At 36.4% G+C, this 17,633-nt stretch overlaps 3 protein-coding genes across 4 annotated transcripts; 1 reads left to right on the plus strand and 2 right to left on the minus strand.

Annotated features, from left to right (window-relative positions):
* The first annotated feature begins 561 nt into the window (after positions 1–561).
* LOC132187949 (uncharacterized) lies at positions 562–4,660 on the plus strand. The gene is made up of 2 exons (XM_088511345.1): positions 562–1,986; positions 2,777–4,660. Exons 1-2 carry the CDS (start codon positions 562–564, stop codon positions 4,658–4,660), a joined length of 3,309 nt encoding a protein of 1,102 aa, XP_088367471.1.
* A 3,013-nt stretch (positions 4,661–7,673) lies between these two features.
* LOC132161850 (uncharacterized) lies at positions 7,674–9,624 on the minus strand. Of its 2 annotated transcripts, none has more exons than XM_059572053.2 (4): positions 9,569–9,624; positions 9,129–9,312; positions 8,880–8,985; positions 7,674–8,088 (listed from the first exon to the last, which is right to left on the minus strand). In XM_059572053.2, exons 2-4 carry the CDS (start codon positions 9,183–9,185, stop codon positions 7,916–7,918), a joined length of 336 nt encoding a protein of 111 aa, XP_059428036.1. In that variant the 5' UTR covers positions 9,186–9,312; positions 9,569–9,624; the 3' UTR covers positions 7,674–7,915. The 2 variants fall into 2 exon arrangements, with proteins under 2 accessions (XP_059428036.1, XP_059428037.1); XM_059572054.2 differs by lacking the exon at positions 9,569–9,624 and adding an exon at positions 9,408–9,562.
* Positions 9,625–15,422: 5,798 nt separating this feature from the next.
* On the minus strand, positions 15,423–17,422 carry ARR9 (response regulator 9). Its single transcript, XM_059607015.2, has 5 exons — positions 16,970–17,422; positions 16,731–16,834; positions 16,540–16,617; positions 16,039–16,109; positions 15,423–15,950 (listed from the first exon to the last, which is right to left on the minus strand). Exons 1-5 carry the CDS (start codon positions 17,070–17,072, stop codon positions 15,608–15,610), a joined length of 699 nt encoding a protein of 232 aa, XP_059462998.1. The 5' UTR covers positions 17,073–17,422; the 3' UTR covers positions 15,423–15,607.
* Positions 17,423–17,633: the final 211 nt, after the last annotated feature.

Consider the following 17,633-nt stretch of genomic DNA (forward strand, 5'->3'; position numbering starts at 1 on the left):
GGCGTTCAATGATTTAATGCGAGAATCGCCAATTATGGAAAATGGAGGAGATCACGGAGATTTTACGAGCAGGTCCGTTACTTCAAAATTTGGAAAAAACGTGGAAACTGTCGGTGAGAATTGCGGTGGACATGCGCACGTAGGGGAGCAGATGTGTCAAGTTAGGGAAGGAATGAATGAGTATAATGACAACCCATTAAGCAAGATTCACTAAGCCACGTCAGTCCTTCAGCACATGGGTGATATTTTCTCTTCACTTAATGTAACTGTTGGGCCTTATGATCACGAGGGCAGGGAATACCCTTCTGGGAAGGAAGATACGGAGCCTATTGCTATGAGTGGTGGGTCCCTGAGATCGTGGAAAAAAGGGGCCTGAGAGAAGAAGGAGAAAGACACTAAAAGAATTGAGAAATTACTGATTTTGGGGAAAAGACACGCAGAGGTGGATGTGGCTTTAGAGAAGAAGAAAAATGAAAGAAAAAGAGGGAATAAAGTGGTGGAGCATGAAAGAAGCACTGAGAATTTATTGGCGGCGGCTGGAACACAGCCCCGCCAAGAGCCATGAGTATCCTCAGTTGGAACTGCCGGGGGCTTGGGAACCTCCGGACAGTTCGAGACCTTTGTCGCTTGGTAAAGGAAAAGAAACCCAGTTTGGTGTTCCTTATGGAAACCAAACTAACAGCTTCTCGGGTAGAACGGGTGAAGTATCAATTGGGTTTTGGAAGTGTTTTTGTGGTCGACTGTGTAGGGAAGAGTGGTGGTTTAGCTCTCTTTTGGAATGATAATGAAGCGGTGGAAATACAAAACTACAGTCGACGTCATATTAACGCAATAATCAAGGGTGAAGATGGGACACAAAAATGGACTCTAACTGGATTTTATGGCAACCCCGAAGCGTCAAAAAGAAAAGAATCCTGGGACCTCCTTAAGCATCTCCATTCATTGTCTTGCAATGCATGGATGTGTGTGGGGGATTTTAACGAAGTTTTGGGGGATTCTGAGAAATTTGGCGCTAATAAACAGCCTGGATGGCAGATACGGGCTTTCCAAAAAACCATAGAACGGTGCCAACTCTATGATTTAGGGTATAGGGGCCCAAAATTTACTTGGAGTAATAAGAGGGAGGATGGTCAGTTTATTATGGAGAGATTGGACCGAGCTATTGCAAATCAATTTTGGATGAATTCGTTTCAAAATTATGGTGTTGAGGTACTGGCAAATCGAACTTCAGATCATGCTCCGATTTATGTACAGCTTCATATAGACTTGCGTGGCCAAAGAAGAGGGAAGAAGGGATTTTTCTATGAAGCTGGGTGGGGAAAACAACAAAGCCATAGCAACATCATACAATCGATTTGGAGGGAAAATAATTTTTTCTCTAACCCATGGCATTCTTTTTCGGCTAAGGTGGAGAGGTGTAAGCGGGTGATCAAAAAGTGGCAAGTCAAGGAGAAAGGGCAGGCTGAACAACAAATACAGGAAAAAATGGAGCAGTTGAAGATATTGCAAATGGCTGAGACTCACCCGGATGGGGAGAAAATTACCATGTTGCAGCAAGAGGTGAATGCTCTAATTGAGCATGAGGAGATGCATTGGCGACAGCGGGCTAAAGAACATTGGTTACAAAATGGAGATAAAAACACGAAGTTTTTTCATGCCAGTGTTAATCAAAGGCGTCGAGCAAACAAGATTGTAAGTATTGAAAACGAGGAGGGGTTTTTATGCTCATCACTGGAGGATATTATCAATGCTTTCACGGAGTATTTTCAAAATATTTTTTCTTCATCAAGTCCGAGTGGATTAAGGGACTGTTTAGTTGGATTCGAAAGGAGAGTCACTCAGTCCATGAATGAGCAGCTGGAGCGGGAGATCACAGAGGAGGAAATTCGATGCACCATCACACAAATGGGTGGCCAAAAAGCTCCGGGACCGGACGGTTTGCCAGCTTGTTTTTCCCATGATAATTGGTCCATCATCGGGGATGAGGTATGTAATGTGGTTAAAAAAATTTTCAATTTGGGTAACCTTAGCGATGATGTAAATTTTACCCATATTGCTTTGATTCCTAAGAAGAATAATCCCTCAAAGGTCTTTGATTTTAGACCCATTAGTCTTTGTAATGTTTTATATAAAATTATTTCAAAGACCATGGCAAACAGATTGAAGGTGATTCTCCATGAAATTATTTCTCCCAATCAAAGCGCGTTTATCCCGGGCAGACTTATCTCGGATAACATGCTGGCGGCATATGAAACCATGCATTCCATGCACTCTAGGATGTGGGGGGAAAGTCGGATATCTGGCACTTAAATTAGATATGAGCAAAGCCTACGATCGGGTAGAGTGGTGTTTTTTGAAGGGGGTTATGGAAAAAATCGGCTTTGGTGAGAAGTGGATTGGCCTTGTCATGAAGTGCATTTCCACGGTCAGGTATTCCATCATTATTAATGGAAATCCTGAAGGAAGTATTCAGCCCACTAGGGGTATCCGACAAGGGGACCCTCTCTCCCCGTACCTGTTTATATATTGTGCTGAGGTCTTAAGTTCCCAACTTATACTTGCCGAACAATCTGAGAGTCTCAAAGGAGTTCCAACATCAACAAGGGGTCCACGATTAAATCATTTATTCTTTGCAGATGACAGTCTGATTTTTTGTAAAGCCACAGCACAAGATTGGCAACGCTTGACAGTTATTTTGAAAGGCTATCAAAATGCATCGGGTCAGCGGTTGAATAGAGACAAAACATCTATATTTTTTAGCCGTAATACCTGAAAGGAGGTAAAAGAGCTCATTACTCGGTTGTCAGGGGTGCCAGTCACACAGAGGTATGACAAATATTTCGGGCTCCCTGCATTAGTAGGGAAGTCTCGAATCAGAGAATTTAAGAATCTATCTGAAAGAGTAAGGAAAAAAGTTACGGATTGGAAGGCGAAGTTACTTTCACAAGCGAGAAAAGAGATATTATTCAAAGCCGTGGTCCAAGCTATTCCTACATATAGTATGAGTATCTTTCTGCTCCCAAAAGCCCTTTGTAAGGAAATTAATGGCATAATACAGAAATTCTGGTGGGGAAATAAGGAGACTGAAAAGAAAATACACTGGATGAGTTGGGAGAAAATGGGGCGAGCAAAGTCGAAAGGGGGGTTGGGTTTCCGAGATCTCCACGACTTCAATAAGGCTCTGCTTGCAAAACAATTATGGCGTTTATTAAATCAGCCGGATACGTTGGCTTCTAAAATTCTTAAGGCCAAATATTATCCAAGGGGTACCCTAAGGGAGGCAAAAGTGGGGAGTAGACTGTCTTTGGCTTGGAGGAGCATTCTTGCAGCTAAGGAGCTGTTTTTTGCAGGTTTGATTTGGCATATTGGGAATGGAAATTCAGTGTCTATTTGGGGGGATAAATGGATTCCATATCCCTCTACTTATTCTATACAATCTCCTTGCCGAATTTTACAAAGAGATGCAAAGGTTAGTGAGTTGATTGAACCAACTTCGTCAAGATGGAACATTCCTCTTATCAGGGAGATATTTTGGGAAGAAGAAGCTGACTTGATATGTGGGCTACCAGTGAGTAGATACAACAAGCAAGATAGGTTGATATGGAAATGTACAAGCTCGGGCAAATTTTCGGTTAAAAGCACATACCACTTAGAGCTCGAGAGAAATGCAGCAAACTACAGTGGTGGTTCCAAACAATCTGATTATAATGCCATCTGGAAGAATATATGGAATTTAAGGGTGCCCAATGCCACCAAGGTTTTCATATGGAGGGCTTGTAGTAATATTCTTCCCACAAAAGAAAATCTCAAAACTAGAGGGGTGTTGGAGGATGCAATTTGCATTTTATGCACTAGAGAAGTTGAAACGATTGCCCATGCTTTATGGCACTGCCCCGCGGTTAAAGATGTTTGGAGCATAAGTGCACGCTCTCTGCAGAAAAGTGTCTATAATGAGGAGGGGTTCTTGGAAGTTTTTGAGACTTTATCTCACAGATGTAATACGGAAGAGTTGGGAATTTTTGCTTGCACTGCTCGGGCTATATGGAAGAGGCGAAATGAAGTAACTCATGGTGGCTTATTCAAGCACCCAATACAGTTAGCCCAAGACGCCATAGCACAATGGAAATCATGGGACAAATCTCTTGATCAAAAGGAGAATGTGGACGATATGGAACCAAGTGTAACCGCCCATCAGGTTCGGTGGAAAGCACCGGCAGGTGATATGTTCAAAGCAAATTGGGACGTGTCGGTGAAACCTGTTTCAAGGAGATTTGGAGTGGGCATCATCGTTCGAGACTCTAGGGGACAGGTATGTGCAGCATCCTGCTTGGTGATTGATGGACGTCCGGACCCCACAATTGCAGAGGCGATGGGTGCACCGTATACTGTGGAATTCTGCCGTGATTTGGGACTCCAAAAGATTATTTTGGAAGGAGACTCAAAAGTTGTGATTCAGGCTATAAAAGGTGGGTCAATATGGTGTAATTTGGTCAAATTATTGAAGACATCCATACTATCTTGCCAGGTTTTAGAAGCTGGAGAGTGGAGCATGTCCGACGAGAAGCAAATGAAGCAGCCCATGGCCTGGCGAGGGAAGCGATTTCCACTTGAATTTCTAGAGTTTGGATGGAAGAAGCCCCGGATTTTATTAATGATGTAGTAGCTTTAGAGCAATATGCTCTTGTTGTTTAGAATCTCTATGATCTCTTGGTATTTAGAGTCTTTTTTACTCTAGATGTTTTATGTAATTCAACAGATTTTTTTGAATAAGATGAGTCATTTATTCAAAAATATATATATATTGATTTGATACTGTAATATTATTCATTAAAAAAAAAAAACATGACTATGATGAGTATAAAGCTAAATAATCTGGTAGGTCCCATCCTTTCTATGAATCCACAATTTAACTATTTTTTTCATGAATCTCAACTTCTGGTAGACACTATACAAAATATACTGTATATTTGATTCATATTCCTTGGGAATTAATTTATTATTTTGTTATTTTTGTTGGTTTCTTTTGGATAGTCATTATGAAGAAGTTGTCAAAATTAAGCGTAATGCCAAAAATTACATTTTTATCTTTTCACCATCTCAACATTAGTACAGGTGGACGGCACGACGAGCCAAGAAACCACTAGCGAGAGCATGGAGGACGCCAAGACGCACGGAGGGCAACGGAAAAGGAGTGTTTGGTAAACCCTTTTAGTGAGGGGGTTCCCAAACAAGGCTCTTATTTTTTAAATTAGAAACCCAAGAATTTAATCCAATTTTTTTTTTTTTTTTTTTTTTTTAAAAAAAAAAAAAGAAGGAATATATATGACTTTTCCCTAAAACTTATTCAGTTTTATTTATTGTGGCACATTCTCATTATTTGTGTTACTATTAGTCACAAAAAAAGAGCTTAGCTTAGTGTTGCATGTTTATCGTTGAGTACCCACTTTAGCTTGTCCCCTAACATGAAATGCTCGGGCCATGCCATGCTCCGTCAAACCTTCTAGTTTACAAAACTTCTCAACTTCTCTTTTTTAGAGAGAGAAGTTCTCCCTCCTCTCTAGACTTCCCTTCTCCTTGTGAGACATGTTGCCACTGGAGAGTACTTTTGGGGAGGATAAGTGATTGATCATTTTGTTGGAAATAATTTTGAATGGTACATAAATTCTCATTTATATACAATAATTACCGTATGAAAATTAACATTCTAATAAAATAAAATAAAAGAGATGAAAAGTAGAGTATAGAAAGATCTCACAATATGCTATAGAATCACGCAAGAGCGTTGTCCTTAAAGGTTGATTCGTACCTCCCGAAGTATGTAACTCGGTGCGATTGGATCTCTTGACACGCAACCTCTCAGGATTAGACTATTGCGTCTACCTTCATTAAGGACGCACTTCGAATAACGAAGACTAGTAGAACAACCATTTAATCTTCTTGATAAACAAAACCACATAGAGAAAATACAAGAAGTAGAAGACAATAGGTGGACATTGCCCCTAATTATTTGCTTTTATAATGTATATATAACTAAGTAAAAAAAATCTGATGAAAATCTATATCAAGAGTATATTATATATCGCTTTTTGGTGGCTTTATAAAAAGAATTAGTGGGCTATTGATTCATGCTATTAATTGCATGAATATATGTAACTGTCATAAAAAGTTTAATACCAACGGTCATACATATATAATCTTGAAGATATATAGACCAAACGGTCAAATAATTAAATGCCATCAAATCTTGTTAATGGACAAATCCGTTTAGACGTTGGTCAATACCGATTTTTCCAAGCAACGGTCAAAAAGGTAGAAAACTAAATTAAAGATGTTTTTTTTTTTTTTTTTTTTTTTTTTCATAAAAACTGGTTTGATACTCAACGGTAAAAAATTGGTTTAAGACCCAATGGTAATAAAAAAAATATTTAAGTATAATTGAATAATAAAAGATTGTTTGTAACATCACAACACATTTTCCCTCCCTCCTCCTTGTGAGCAGGCTGTCGCCATTGGAGAGTGCTTTGGGGGAGGAGAAGTGATTGATCATTTTCCCTCCCTCCTCCCTTTCCCCCCTCCCCCAAGCTCAGTCATTTTTTCTATGTGTTTTTCTCTTCATTCTCTTTTAGTTTTTTTCGTTGATTTTCCTTCCAAATAAGCAATGGCATCCCCTCCATCTCCTTAAGCTCGTTGTTCCTTCACCTTCAACTTGCGCTCTTAGTCACAATCTTGTTTCTACCAGGTGGTTTGCCCATGTGCCATCCATGAAGAACATATTTAGGCTTTTTCAACACAGATTTGTCTTCCTCCGTCTATCCCCTCTGCCGATGGGTCAAAACCCCAATAGCTACGGCCTCACTGCTACTCCATGCATCCCTCTACACCCGCGCTTGGGCCTCATGCACCACCTTGCCGATGCTGTTGTTTTCTGGATTTTTGTTTTGGTTATGATGTTTGTTTTGATTTTTAGTTATTGTTATTTTTTGTGGGTTATATTCGTCCTATCCCTCAATGGTTTTATCTTGTTGTGGAGACTTTTGTAACTAGAGTTCGTTCTTTATTTTTGACAACTCTTTGAGTTTCCTTTCAATGGTTGTTGCAGCTTTCAAGCAAGTTAGATTCTTGTCTTGCTTCAAAAACCGCATTGTGCGGTCCATTTTTTCGCTTTTAGCCCAAGATACAAAAGACCATGCCATTTCTTTTAGCCCATTTCCTATTTTTTATTATTATTGTTTTCTGCACTATATTTCCATTTGAATATATTGTTGGGGACCTTACTCCTCTTACCTTTTTTGTTTCCTCATAATCCTTTCCCCATTTGATTAAAAAAATAAAAAACAAACTTTCTATCTTGTCAAAACATATATATATATATATATATATATAAAGAGAAATTTTATGGTTCTTCTTGGTGTTCTTTTAATTTTATGTGAATATTATTTTCTTAAAAATTTTTTTTTAAAAAAAAAAAAAATCTTACCCCATCTATATATATATATACATATATACAAACCTAAAATTTTGATTAGGTTAAAATCTCAACATGCCAAGAAGGGGATCCACCATATGCCTTTTGTGAATTGATTTGACTAAAAATAAAAAATAAAAAAATAAAAAATCAATAAAATGATATTTCAATTATTAGTAAAGCAAAATCAAAAGTTTTTTTTTTTTTTTGGAAGGATAACTAAATTTTATTACTTCAAACTATCACCTCAATTACCAATGTTTTCATTCCAACTCAATCATATGCCTTCAAATCTCACTTCTGGCCTTCACAAGCATCAACCAGTTCCACACAACCAAACCAAGTAATTCACTGAGAGGCCCAACCCACGCCCCCCTCCCTCCCATCAGAGAAGAGTCCAAACCTTTTCCCCCTTGTGTTTGAAAAAGATTTAGATTCCCTTAAAAGAGTCTAGGTTCCTCGAAACCTACCAAAAATTATCCGAGTTTGATCTATCTGAATTATCCGATACATTAACTGCACCTGAAGCAACCTGTTGAATTCATTTATTTGGTGAATCACCATCAAACGAAGATAATAAGCCTCGAAGAATTCTGGGTTATCTTTTTCAAGGCTCTGCCAAACTGAAACGCAAGCAAGTTACCAAGTTAGTGAAGGGAAGAAAGTCGCAACAAATACATATGAATTGATAAATATTAGTACTTAGAGTGGGAAAAAAAGCTTTCAAATTTACAAATTTATCAATTTGAAACCACGGCGAAATAAACAGAGAAATTTATGCAATTGGATTTGATTTCTCATCATTGATTCATGAATCAACAACACAAGCAATCTTCTTTTCAAGTAAACAAGTTGGCTGATGACTTTGTAGGAGTGCACAAACCCCCCATTGCAACAAGTTGGCTGATGACTTCAATACCCCAGCGAGCCAGTGAGAAAAAAGTTCTTCTAAGATAAACATAGCCACATGGGGTACCTCCATCTTGAATAATTGAGTTAACAAAAACCCTAAACCCTAAATGCTGTAAGAGAAAAGCCCTAAAAGCAGCATGAATGTAAAGCTTCAGCCTGCAAACTAGAAGGACTTTTGTTTCAGCAAAAGGCCCTTCAACATGCTATCGTTTCTCCTCTTTTCTTAACCTTTTTTGACTTTGTGTAATTCTAGAAGTTAATTTTCTACCTCTTCTTACAGTAACTTTTCAAAGAAAAAAAAAAATTCTCAATTGAAAAAATAAAATAAAATAAATCAGTTAATTAATTTGAATCCAGCAATTTCAGCTGTTTGGAGAGCAAGAAAAAAACCCATATTCTTGTAAATTCTAGCAGTCTCATATGTATTTTGCACATTAAAAAGAAAAAATAAAATGCACACAACGCCCATCAATCAATCAATCAAATAAGTATTCATAATTACCACGTTCTGTAATAGCAGGCGCTATTTTGGCTTGATCCAACAGCGTTTTCACAACTTCCTTCTTGTTCATGTATAGCTGAAGACATCGTTCAATAAGATTTTTCGCCTGAAATCACACACATCATTCTATTGTTCTAACAAACAAGTCAAACGCTTAAAGAAAGAATTCACACAATTCAAAACAGCAAATAAAGAAACAAAACCAAAAATCAAAAACAATTTTGAAATTCAAGCAGAAGAACCGCTTACCATACGTATATCTTCCCACGAGATCCACGAGACCCTTCTAACGAATCCGATCGGCATACTCGAACAATACTCCCGCAAAAACAATAGCCCCAATTACAACATGATCCGGTGAACATATATTCGGAGCTTAATTTGCAGGCCGAAGCTCTTCCTCTTCAGTTTTTCACGCGGAGCTTCACGTAACCTAATGCGCAGAGAGTCAAAAACAAATCTCAATACCACCGACATGATCGCACCGATAAAAAATAAAAATAAAAAAATCCGAAAAAAAAAATATACAAATATGCAAAATGACATGAAATTCGAGGGTTTGAATATGGTGTGATATGAATCAATTGGCGCAATAGACTTGGAAAAAACGTTTCACAGAGAAAATTCGAAATTAGAACAACGGAAGTTTTGAGAGGACTCGAGAATTTTGGGATTCGGGTCGATCTTACCGGAATTGGATGGAGTTTGGGAAGGTCACGCAGTGTGTTTTCTTTTTATAGTCAGATTTAGCCCCTAAATTATAAGTCTCAGTTATTTATTTTATAATCGAGGTTATTCAAATCAATAATCAACGATTTTATAACTGTTTTTTCTTTACATGGGCTTTTTAAGTGTTTTTGGCCATTACTAAACCTATTTTTTGGGCTTATTTAAAATATTTTGGGCCAAAGTATTCTGTAAAAGATGAAAAGAACATGTCATTTTTTAGGTCAGACAATATTTTTGAATAAGATTTGGCCTAAAACATTACATACCACATTATATTTCATATATATACAATCATACACGGTCAAAACAACATCGTTTTGGTGTTAAAACACTAAAATGGGGTCGTTTTGGATGTTATATTATAATTATTATTAATATAAAATATATAATATATATTTATATTATTATATATAATGGTAGGCGGTTAGCGGTTAGCGGTTAGTAACCGCTTTTCCCTACCTCTAAAACGCTAACCACAACCGTCCTAGGCAATTAGTAATTTTTTTTATAGCCGCCTAACAAAGCAATTAGCCGTTAACGGTTAGTGGTTAGCGGTTGGCGAGACGGTTATACCCGCCTCATTTGAACACCCTATTAAATTCTAACGGCAATGCTTAAAAAGACTAAAATATCCCTCGATTTTTTTTTTATAACTTTATTTTTTTAAAAAAAATTAAAATTAAGGGTAAATTTGAAATTTTATTAAAAAAAAAAAATCAAGGGATATAAAAATGTCATTGTATCACTTATAACATTTAAAATCTATCGGAGGGTTAATTGATTGAAATTGAAAATTCAATTGTGTAAATTGAGAGTTTTTGAATTTTGGAAGGTCTTCTTAAAACATGTTGTAGTTCAAGTGCATAAAGTGAAATTTCTTTTTTTTTTTTTTTTTTTTTTTTTTTCAGGGTTGCTGAAAGTGATAAAGCTGCATATTGACATGTGGATAAGGTGGGGCCGACTATAATGAAAATGGATCATCTCTATTTCAAATGAAATTGAGATGAGTCATTTAGGCTAAATAGTAAGGCATAGTTGTCATTTTCTTAAAAGATGTAGATATTTTTGACAACTATGTCCCACCATTTACCCTAAATAGCTGCTCATGAAGCGGATCCTTTCACTGAGAAGCCCAACCCACGCCCCCTCCCTCCCATCGGAGAAGAGTCCAAAGGCCGAAACCCCAAGTTCAATTTGCACTTGTGCTATCTCAAATCTAAACCTCTTTTCTTCTATTTTGAATTTCTAATCTTTTAATTATTTATTGTAGACATTTTATTTAAGATTAGCTTTGTTTTTAGTATTTTAAGATTAGATTTATCCTATTAGATAGTGTTTTGATTCAATAGGGAGTATAATCTCCTTTTGTTAGTATTAGAGTCTAGTTATCATTCTACTTTCCTGGTTTAATTGTTATTCTCTTGATTGTACGTCTATTTCAACTATGATCAATTAATAAAAAGTACGCATAATTTTAATTTCAAACTGTATTTAAAAAAGGTTTTAAGTTCCCTTAGAATCTAGAGACTCAAAACCTAATAAATTATCCCTTATCTCACAAACAGGTAACATCATGGAGCATGTTTCATTTTCATTATAGGGTCATAATGTAGTTTCCATTTGCTATTTAGGGGCATAATATTAAGAGAAATGGTACGGGTTAATATTTTTCTCATATTTAGCTCGTCTCATCTTGCAAATCTAATAGTTGATCTATTGAATTTGAAGGAGAATATATGTCAAATGTGAAGAACATATTAACCCCTACCATTTCTCTAACACTAATGAGGAAGCTCTTACCTATCATATTTCTCACTTTCTAGTCATAAAATTAGGCTTGCATTGCCAAATTTTTATAGAATTAGCAAGCAATGGTTCATTGGTTTAGAGTGGATTCAGTTGAAGGCTTGAAATGAGAGACAGAGAGAACACTAGAGAGAAATGAGTAATGCTAAAAACCACAATCTTAGCCCACGTAATTGATGTAATAGTACCCATCAATTCTTGAATTTTTTTTTTTTTTTTTTTACAAAAAAAAAAACAAGTACTAATAGGCACTGCTATGATAGCTCATTGAAATAAGGGGGTTGTTTTTAACATTTTTCAAGAGAAAAATGTGGCCTTTTGCAATGAGTCTTCCATCTCCCAATTAATTGAGAGGCTGAGAGAACTTAGTGGAGCAAAATGTGCCTGCCACGGTCCCACCTTCATATAACTTTTAAGCATGTCTTTTAAGAGTAACGTTACAGGCCACATAAACAACTTCCAAGTATCCCACAAAAAATTCATGACGCTATATATTTATATTAACAACCTTGTAATGTCTGATTTGTGAGATATTTATAAAATATTTATTAGGTATATGACATTACTGTCTTTTAATCTCACAAACAATTGAGCTACTATTTGGGATTGCATTTAAGATGCTTAAAAGTGTTTTTTAATACTCAAAAAACCCGTTTGAAGAAAAAAGTATTTGTTTAATAAAAAAATTAAAAGCACTTTTAAAGGTCCAAAAAGCTTAAAAATAACCAAAACGAACTTTTGACAAAAGTTTAAAAATGAAGCTTTTGCCTAAAAGCTCTTTTTGATTTAAAAGCTTTATTTCTCAAATGCAATCTCAAAAGTAATCTCAAAAAGGCTCTAAAACTTTTAAGAAGGAGTGAGAAAGACTGCTTCAAGAAGCAAAACATGACATCTATTTCCCTATCAATTGAAGGGCTAGATTGGATTCAAATCCAAAGACTAGGCTCCCCTGGAATTAGGAGTGAATTCCTGATTCTGAAATTCACAGTCAGGATCTTTTGAAAGAGATTCAACGCCTACCGTGATGCCATGTGTCCCACTAAATAAATAATAATAAAATATTATTTAACTTAAAAAAAAAAAATAATAATAAAATACAATTTATTTATTTATTATTAAAAATATCTCACAAATAAATATTTCACGGAGCCACCCCATGGCCAAACGATGGGTCAACTACCCCCAAAGGCAAATCCATTTTTTTTTTTTTTTGACTTTTTTTTTTTGGTGGCCGAACCACTCCTAAGGGCCATGTGGTGACCTTGGACTTTTGGCCTTTAGGGATGGCCGAACCACCTCCAAGGGCAGCCACCCCTAGACTTGGTGGCCAAACCACTTCCAAGGGTCATGGGGTGGCTTCGGCTACTCCAGACTGGCCGGTCTAGGGTGGCTTTGGACTTTTGGCCATTGGGGGTGGCCGAACCACCCCCAAGGCCAGTTTGAGGTAGCCGAAGCTACCACATGGCCAAATAGTGGCCCTAAGCCAACCCCAAGGGCCAAACCCTTTTTCTTTTTTTTTTCTTTTTTTTTTTTGTGACTTTTGGCCACCCCCAATGGCCAAATAATAATAATAATAATAAAAAATTATATTTTTTTATTATTTCTTTTGTTATTTTTTTTAAATTAATTAATATTTTATTATAATTTATTTAGTGAAACACCTGGCATCACAATAGAAGTTGGATCTCTTTCAAGAGATCTGACCGTGATTTCCAAAATCTAGAACTTACCCCTAATTTCAGGGGATCTTGGTCCCAAATCCAGATGCCTTTATTTGTCATGTACCCAAAAAAAAAAATGTGCTGATAGGCACTGCTATGATAGCTCAATGAAATAAGGTTTTTAACATTTTTCAAGAGAAAAATGTGCCCTTTTGCAATCAGTCTTCCATCTCCCCAATTAATTGAGAGGCTGAGAGAACTTAGTGGAGCAAAATGTGCCTCCCACCTTCATATAACTTTTAGGGTAAATATATCATAAGTCCCTAAGTTAACGTGCCAAAATTAAATAGTCCTTAAGTTTTTTTTTTTTGAAAATTTACTATCTAGGTCAATCAAAATGCCAAAAAAATCTCTGTCGTCAGAATTTTTTAACAGTCGTTAGTCTGGGTCAAAACGAACAGTTTCATCTCATTAAAATATTAATGTTTTTAATTTAATTTTAAAATTTAAATCTAAAATTTTTTTTAAAAAAATTGAAGCCCACCCGCTGGCCACCCCACCCATTTCACTTCTATTTGAGAAGAACCCAAAGCCTGAATCGATCAGAGAGTGCAAGAAATTCCATGCAAAGCTTGTAGTCTCACGGGCGATCTCAAAAATCCATATCGCAAACAACCTTTTGAGCCTATACGCAAAATGTAATGGTTTAGACAATGCACACCTCCTGTTCAACAAAATGATTCACAAGAACGTGGTGACATGGACTTCGATGATTTCAGCTCATGTTCATGATGGGTCTTTTAGGAAAAGCTATGGATATGTTCAAAGGAATGCCTGAAGTGTGTGAGAAACCAAACGGGTTTGCTCATACGTTCCAGTAAGATCTACAAAAGAATCAGATAAGAAACTTGAAAAAACAAAAATCTTCGGCAGCAGAAATCAAACACAAATGAAAATGAAACCAACTGCACAAATCTCGAGCCATAGCCAACATAAGAAAAAAGTCCAAAGATACATTAGCCTCTCTCGGGATAAACCCTTTCCCAAGATTCAGATTCAACTTCAAATCTTGCCCTTTTTGGCTCACCTCCAAAAAACCCCAGAACTTCAAAATGTTTAAAGATGCTCTTAATAAAGCTTGGAGCTCGTGGGTAATTGAATCAAACTTGAATTCACACACCGTAGTGAGCAATCTTCTGAAACTAATTCAGCCTCATCCACAGAACCCTCCTTACCCAGAAAATTTGCTTTTAAGCCAACTATCTCTCTCTTCTCGGAAATCCCATCTTCAGCGAATGTGTCATGTTCTTCTTTCTCTAAGGCCTTTCCAATACCAAAGCTTTCAACAGATTCCTCTGTTTTTAGTTCACAACAGCCTCTGAATTAAGCGTTTCACATTCCTTGTCGGAAAAAATCCCAGGGGTGGCATTTTCACACATATCCACCGTTGACGCTTCCTCTCTCGGGAATTTTTTTTTTTTTTAATTAATTTTATATTTAATTTTTAAATTAAATTAATAAAAATTTAATATGCTGACGTGACAAAACGGTGCGTTTTGATGGGAATTAACGGGGTTAAAAAATTTTGACGGTAAGAATTTTATTGGCATTTCGATTGACCCAGGGAGTAGATTTTCGAAAAAAAAAAAAACTTAAGGATTATTTAATTTTGGCGCGTTGACTCAAGGACTTATGATATATTTACCCTAACTTTTAAGCATGTCTGAGTAACGTTACATACCACATAACCAACTTACAAGTATCCCACAAAACATTCATGGGGCTATATATATTAACAACCTTGTAATGTCTGATTTGTGAGATATTTATAAAATATTTATTAGGTATATAACATTACTGTCTTTTAATCTCACAAACAATTGAGTTCCTGTTTGGGATTGCGTCTGAGGAGCTTAAAGTACTTTTAACACTTAAAAAAATCTGTTTGAATAAAAAAAATACTCGTTTAGTAAAAAAATTAAAAGCACGTATAAGAGTTCAAAAAGCCTAAAAATTACCAAAACGCACTTTCAACAAAAGTTTAAAAATTAAGTTTTTATCAAAAACTTTATTTTAACTTAAAAACTCTATCTTTCAAACGAAATGTCAAACAGACTCTAAAACTTGAAGAGGGAGTGAGAAAGACGGCTTCAAAAAGCAAAACGCGACATCAATTTCCTTACCAATTGAAGGGCTATATTGGATTCAAATCCATATGCCTTTATTTGTCATGTACCAAAAAAAAAAAAAATCTATTAATGTTCTACAAGCTCCACTGATCTCACATTTTTTGAGATGCAGAGTGCATTTTAATCGTTTTTTTTTTTTTTTTTTTTTTTGGTTATAATTAGTAGAACAAAATTGGATTAAAATATTTCCATGTAAAATGTATACATGAAACAACTCTCTCTACACTCCTATTGGGCCCTGTATTAACCAGCGCAAAGTTTAAGATTAAAAAAAAAAAGAAAAGAAAAATTATAAAATTACATTGTTCAGATAAAATGGGAAAATTATTTTCATGATTAATCATCAGACCACTGTGGTGACGCCATTGTATCTGGGTCTAGTTCTATCAGGTGAAAGCCCTTCTTCCATGGCCTTCCTCTTGTTACTATTGCTATGTTGGTGGTGGTGTTGTTGTTGTTGCTGCTGATGTTGTTGTTGTTGGCGCTGCTGGTGTTCTTCTTGTGATTGAAGAACTGGTTTCCCTGATTCATCATCATCATCTTCTTCTTCGTTTTCTTGTTTTTGATCTGTTGAAATAATAACATGATCCTTCAATTTTGTTTTCATTATATGGGGCTTAAGCCTATTCACATCTGATAATCTGACTGGCTTCAAGAAAAACTCTTCTGCTCCTTCTTCCAAGCATCTGTTGAAAATTATTTTATCTCAGAAATCAAATTTCTCAGACACCCAGAAAAGAAAATTATGAATCAATCATCCTCCTCTATTATTACCTGTTGATTCTTGAAGGCACATTCTCAGATGACATAATCACCACTGGGATGTTTCTCAGGGATGAAGACTCCTGCAAAATCAGAGAAAATCCTGTAAATTTCTTGGGTCTTCATGGTTTTTAACTTTTTATGGTTCTCATGCACACCACACAGACATTGTCATGGATGACATGAGAAAGAGACCCATGTGATGTGAGGTCAAATAAAAATCTTTTCAACATCTTGGACCTGATTTGTTTGGATCAAAAGTGGTTGGGAAAATATTCCCAGAGATTTTCTTTGAACAAGTGGTGACAAAAGGACCCAGATGGGAAACTTGAAAAATAAAGCATATCAATTTGGAATGCAGATACTTTAGTTTGGAAAGTTTTGACACGCACTGATGTTTTGTGAAAGAAAAAATGATATCAATGGGGAAAAGGTTGAGAAAAAAAGGGTGGGGGAATTAGGAATATCATGGTGGAAGAGGAAGAAGACAAAACAATAGAAACCAAAGCTCACCTTGATTTTCCTGAGCAAATCATAGCCTGTCATGCCAGGCATACAGTAATCTGTAATAATAAGATTCACTTCCACTTCCTGGAGAAACACAAAAAAACAAAGAAATTCAGATAAACTGGAAAAATAAGAAGAAAAAAAAGGCAGGGAATCTCAGACACCCACAGAGAGGACTAAAATGAATCATTTCATACCTGATGATTGTTTGGGAAAACAGAGGATGTATTTGGGTTGCTTTGGTCATCTTCATGCAAACCCAGAAATTCTAGAGCCTTAGTACCAGAATCAACTGTAGTAACTGGCATGAAAAAGAAAAAAAGGTGTAAGAAAAGCAACCAAAACCAATCGATATAAATGCAAAAGTTGATCCAAGAAACAATGGCCCATGAAATATGGATGAATTACAAAGAATTCTTGTGAAACTTTGGCCAACCTTGATATGATGAGGTCTTGAGGAGCTTCTCAATCAGCTTTCTATCTATGAGGCTGTCATCAACAGCCAAAACATGAAACTGGGTCTCGGTAGCCATGCCCATTGCGCCAATTAAAAAGCAGGGGATCCAGAGAAACTCTGTTTTCTGTTGTCTCTCTTAAGTCTGATTTGTGAAACCTATGGGAGGTGGAGAAACTAAGAAGAAGAGCTTTGTATTGAAATAAGACCCACAAAGCAAGATCCGACCGGATTTCTTCCCAAATCTTGTAAAATTTGTCCAAGTTTATTTTGAATTCCAGGGCAACCAAAGGAAGGCAAAATAAGCAACTTAAAATAAAAAATAAAAATAAAAAAACAAATAATAATAATAGTAATAATAAAAGAATAAAAAAAAAATAAAACCCAGAAAAATCCTTGTGAATATTTTTTTAAGATGAGGGGGAGCTGGGGTTCATTTATAGTAAAAGAGGGAGAAATAAAAGAGAAATACAAAAGGGGAAATGAAATGAGATAGAGAGAGGGGATGTGGGGGAGGTGGGTAAGGGGGGCAAAGAAGAGTGGGGCCAGGAAAATCCCCCAAGAGATACAGGTGAGGTCAGCAGAGGTGCCTTTTCCCTTGGGTGTGAAATCATGTGGCGCTTACCATATCTTGAGCAGGTGGGGG

The sequence above is a fragment of the Corylus avellana genome, chromosome 10, assembly GCF_965113065.1.
Source record: "Corylus avellana chromosome 10, dhCorAvel1.hap1.2, whole genome shotgun sequence".
NCBI classification, from domain to species: Eukaryota; Viridiplantae; Streptophyta; class Magnoliopsida; order Fagales; family Betulaceae; genus Corylus; species Corylus avellana.

Coding starts and splice junctions, on each gene's coding strand:
- LOC132187949 (XM_088511345.1), top strand. CDS start 562: ATGAGTATCCTCAGTTGGAACTGCCGGGGGCTTGGGAACCTCCGGACA. Junction 1,987..2,776: donor GGTCCATCATCGGGGATGAG/GTATGTAATGTG, acceptor AATACCTGAAAG/GAGGTAAAAGAGCTCATTAC.
- LOC132161850 (XM_059572053.2), bottom strand. CDS start 9,185: ATGCCGATCGGATTCGTTAGAAGGGTCTCGTGGATCTCGTGGGAAGAT. Junction 8,986..9,128: donor CGTGGGAAGATATACGTATG/GTAAGCGGTTCT, acceptor GTGTGATTTCAG/GCGAAAAATCTTATTGAACG. Junction 8,089..8,879: donor GCCTGCTATTACAGAACGTG/GTAATTATGAAT, acceptor CTTGCGTTTCAG/TTTGGCAGAGCCTTGAAAAA.
- ARR9 (XM_059607015.2), bottom strand. CDS start 17,072: ATGGGCATGGCTACCGAGACCCAGTTTCATGTTTTGGCTGTTGATGAC. Junction 16,618..16,730: donor TTTTCCCAAACAATCATCAG/GTATGAAATGAT, acceptor GTGTTTCTCCAG/GAAGTGGAAGTGAATCTTAT. Junction 16,110..16,539: donor ATTTGCTCAGGAAAATCAAG/GTGAGCTTTGGT, acceptor CTGATTTTGCAG/GAGTCTTCATCCCTGAGAAA.